Source organism: Parasteatoda tepidariorum, unplaced genomic scaffold (assembly GCF_043381705.1).
Source record: "Parasteatoda tepidariorum isolate YZ-2023 unplaced genomic scaffold, CAS_Ptep_4.0 HiC_scaffold_3159, whole genome shotgun sequence".
Classification (NCBI taxonomy): Eukaryota; Metazoa; Arthropoda; class Arachnida; order Araneae; family Theridiidae; genus Parasteatoda; species Parasteatoda tepidariorum.
The window spans coordinates 4562-6560 of NW_027261648.1; the positions used below are offsets into that span (position 1 = coordinate 4562).

A 1999-nucleotide genomic window follows, 5' to 3' on the forward strand; every position below is an offset into this window, starting at 1 on the left:
TTGATATTTTGAAATGTAAACGAGCGTCTCTTGTCTGAAAGCAAATTTTTATACCAGGAGAAGCTTCTTTCAACGTCTACTGATGTTATTGGTGCGTACTTGAAAAGGACGGTCACACTTACTGACAATTCTTCTTCAATTTGAAAAGATGTTGCTTCACCTGTTAATATCCTAGAAATTTTCTTCGTTGTTTGGAAGTCAGTGTAACAATAAAAAATTATAAAAAATAATGAAAATTAGAAAAATTTAACAAAAAATTTAAAAAATGCTTTAAAATGCAAAATGCGTCCCAAAATTTTAAAGAAAATGCCCTATAAATCTCAAAAAATGCTCTAAGGGACATAGAATGTCTAAAAATGCAAATGTCATCAAAATCCTGGCCTTACTCATCACACTAAAGTTACCAATTCATCGTTGCTACAGCTGCGACTGATTTGGGTTGTTCGCATACCGTGGTTCCGATTAATTGTCGTGTTTTAAACTGTATATATTTGAGATTAAATTAATGTTGTGATAATTTAGGGGAAAGGGGTAAGCCAGTATCTCCTCTGGAAGAACGCTGTAATAGGGGTTTATTTGGCGTTGCCGTTCATAAGATCAATGTTTAGCAATAAGTTGAAGTCACTATTGCAATCGCATTCATTGCAATCTTAAAAACATATTGTTTTTACTAAAAATTAAGGAATCAAAGACTGGTGACTCATTTATTTCATTGTTAAAATTTAGTTTTTTGTTTTCATCAATTTAAAACGCATTGTTTTTTTTTCAATTTTAAAAAAAAAATCTCTCCTTTTCAGCTGGTTCAGCTTTCTTACGTCCGTGGGAATCTGTTGTTGTTGGAGCTTTCTGCGCACTTATAGTCAACGAAGCAGCTCCATTTCTCGATAAGATGAACATAGATGATCCAGTGGGAGCAGTCGCTGTACACGGAGTCGGTGGATTTTTAGGAATGGCTGCTGTTGGACTGTTTGTGGAAGCGGATCCCTTACTGAACATGACGAAAGGTTTAAATGGTTTGTTCAAAGGGGGTGGATTTTATTTCTTGTTGGTGCAACTTTTCTCGTGTCTTTGTACAGCAGCATGGAGCATGTCTACGACTTTTCTTATCTTGAAAGTAAGTAAAAAAATCTCTCTAAGGGTTAAAACTGCAAGCCAAACTATATCTTTAACAGGGAGGGAGATAGATTTATTTAATTCATCATTACGTAGCTCAAAATAAAAAATACATTGTTAGATGTGTTAGATTTAAAGTGAGAGCATAAATATATCTTTCAAAGTAGGCACATTTTAGCTACCACATCTTGATTCTGTACAAATGCATGTATGACTCGCCCGTCTCGAAAAAGTTAAGTTTAACGTCACATAATTGAAAAAAAAGCTTGTAAAATTACATCATTCCTGAAGCTAAGAACTTCATCTTGCAAAGATAGGCGAACACTTACTGACTGGCGCATCAATCGAATGATTCTCTGCTTGCCTTGGAGTTGTCTTCACCGGACAATCATTTATAACCGTCGTTGAACAGCCGACCCAATTTCTGGTTTAGGACTAATAATGTTCAACTCCGTAAACTTATAATTTTGAACCCAATCCGGAAGACAAGGAAACTCCTGGATCAAGTATTAGAAGAAATTTTGCCTTTGTGGAGGACTTTTTGATGGAACTAACCCGCATTTTCGTTACATGGTGAGGAGAACCACGAAAACCTCCCACGATTAGCCTAACGGCAAGGGGACTCTAATCCATGATCTGTCTATCATTGATGATAATTTACGTCAGTATTCGTAGTAAAACGATCGCATGTTACACATTGGCACAATGGTTGTCAAATTTTTTTTTGGAAAAGAAACTTTCTTGAGTTTTCATCTTGGACATCTTTAACTGTTAATCCTGAACTGCTCGGTACACAATTTCGCAGACATATTTAAATGCAGCTCAGACACGTTCTGTGTACATTCTTTTAATGACTTAATAGACATTGAACAGCCAATCGAGATCA

At 35.6% G+C, this 1999-nt stretch overlaps 1 protein-coding gene across 1 annotated transcript in view; it reads left to right on the top strand.

The window, feature by feature from the left end:
- The window catches only part of LOC122273244 (putative ammonium transporter 3), a gene marked incomplete at both ends in the record, with an annotated part of 5234 nt that extends 4120 nt beyond the window's left edge, over positions 1 to 1114 (top strand). Inside the window, one exon of the mRNA XM_043057316.1 lies at positions 798 to 1114. Within this exon, the coding sequence (XP_042913250.1) occupies positions 798 to 1114 (317 nt within the window). The remainder of the gene's footprint in view (positions 1 to 797) is intronic.
- Between the last annotated feature and the right edge of the window lie 885 nt (positions 1115 to 1999).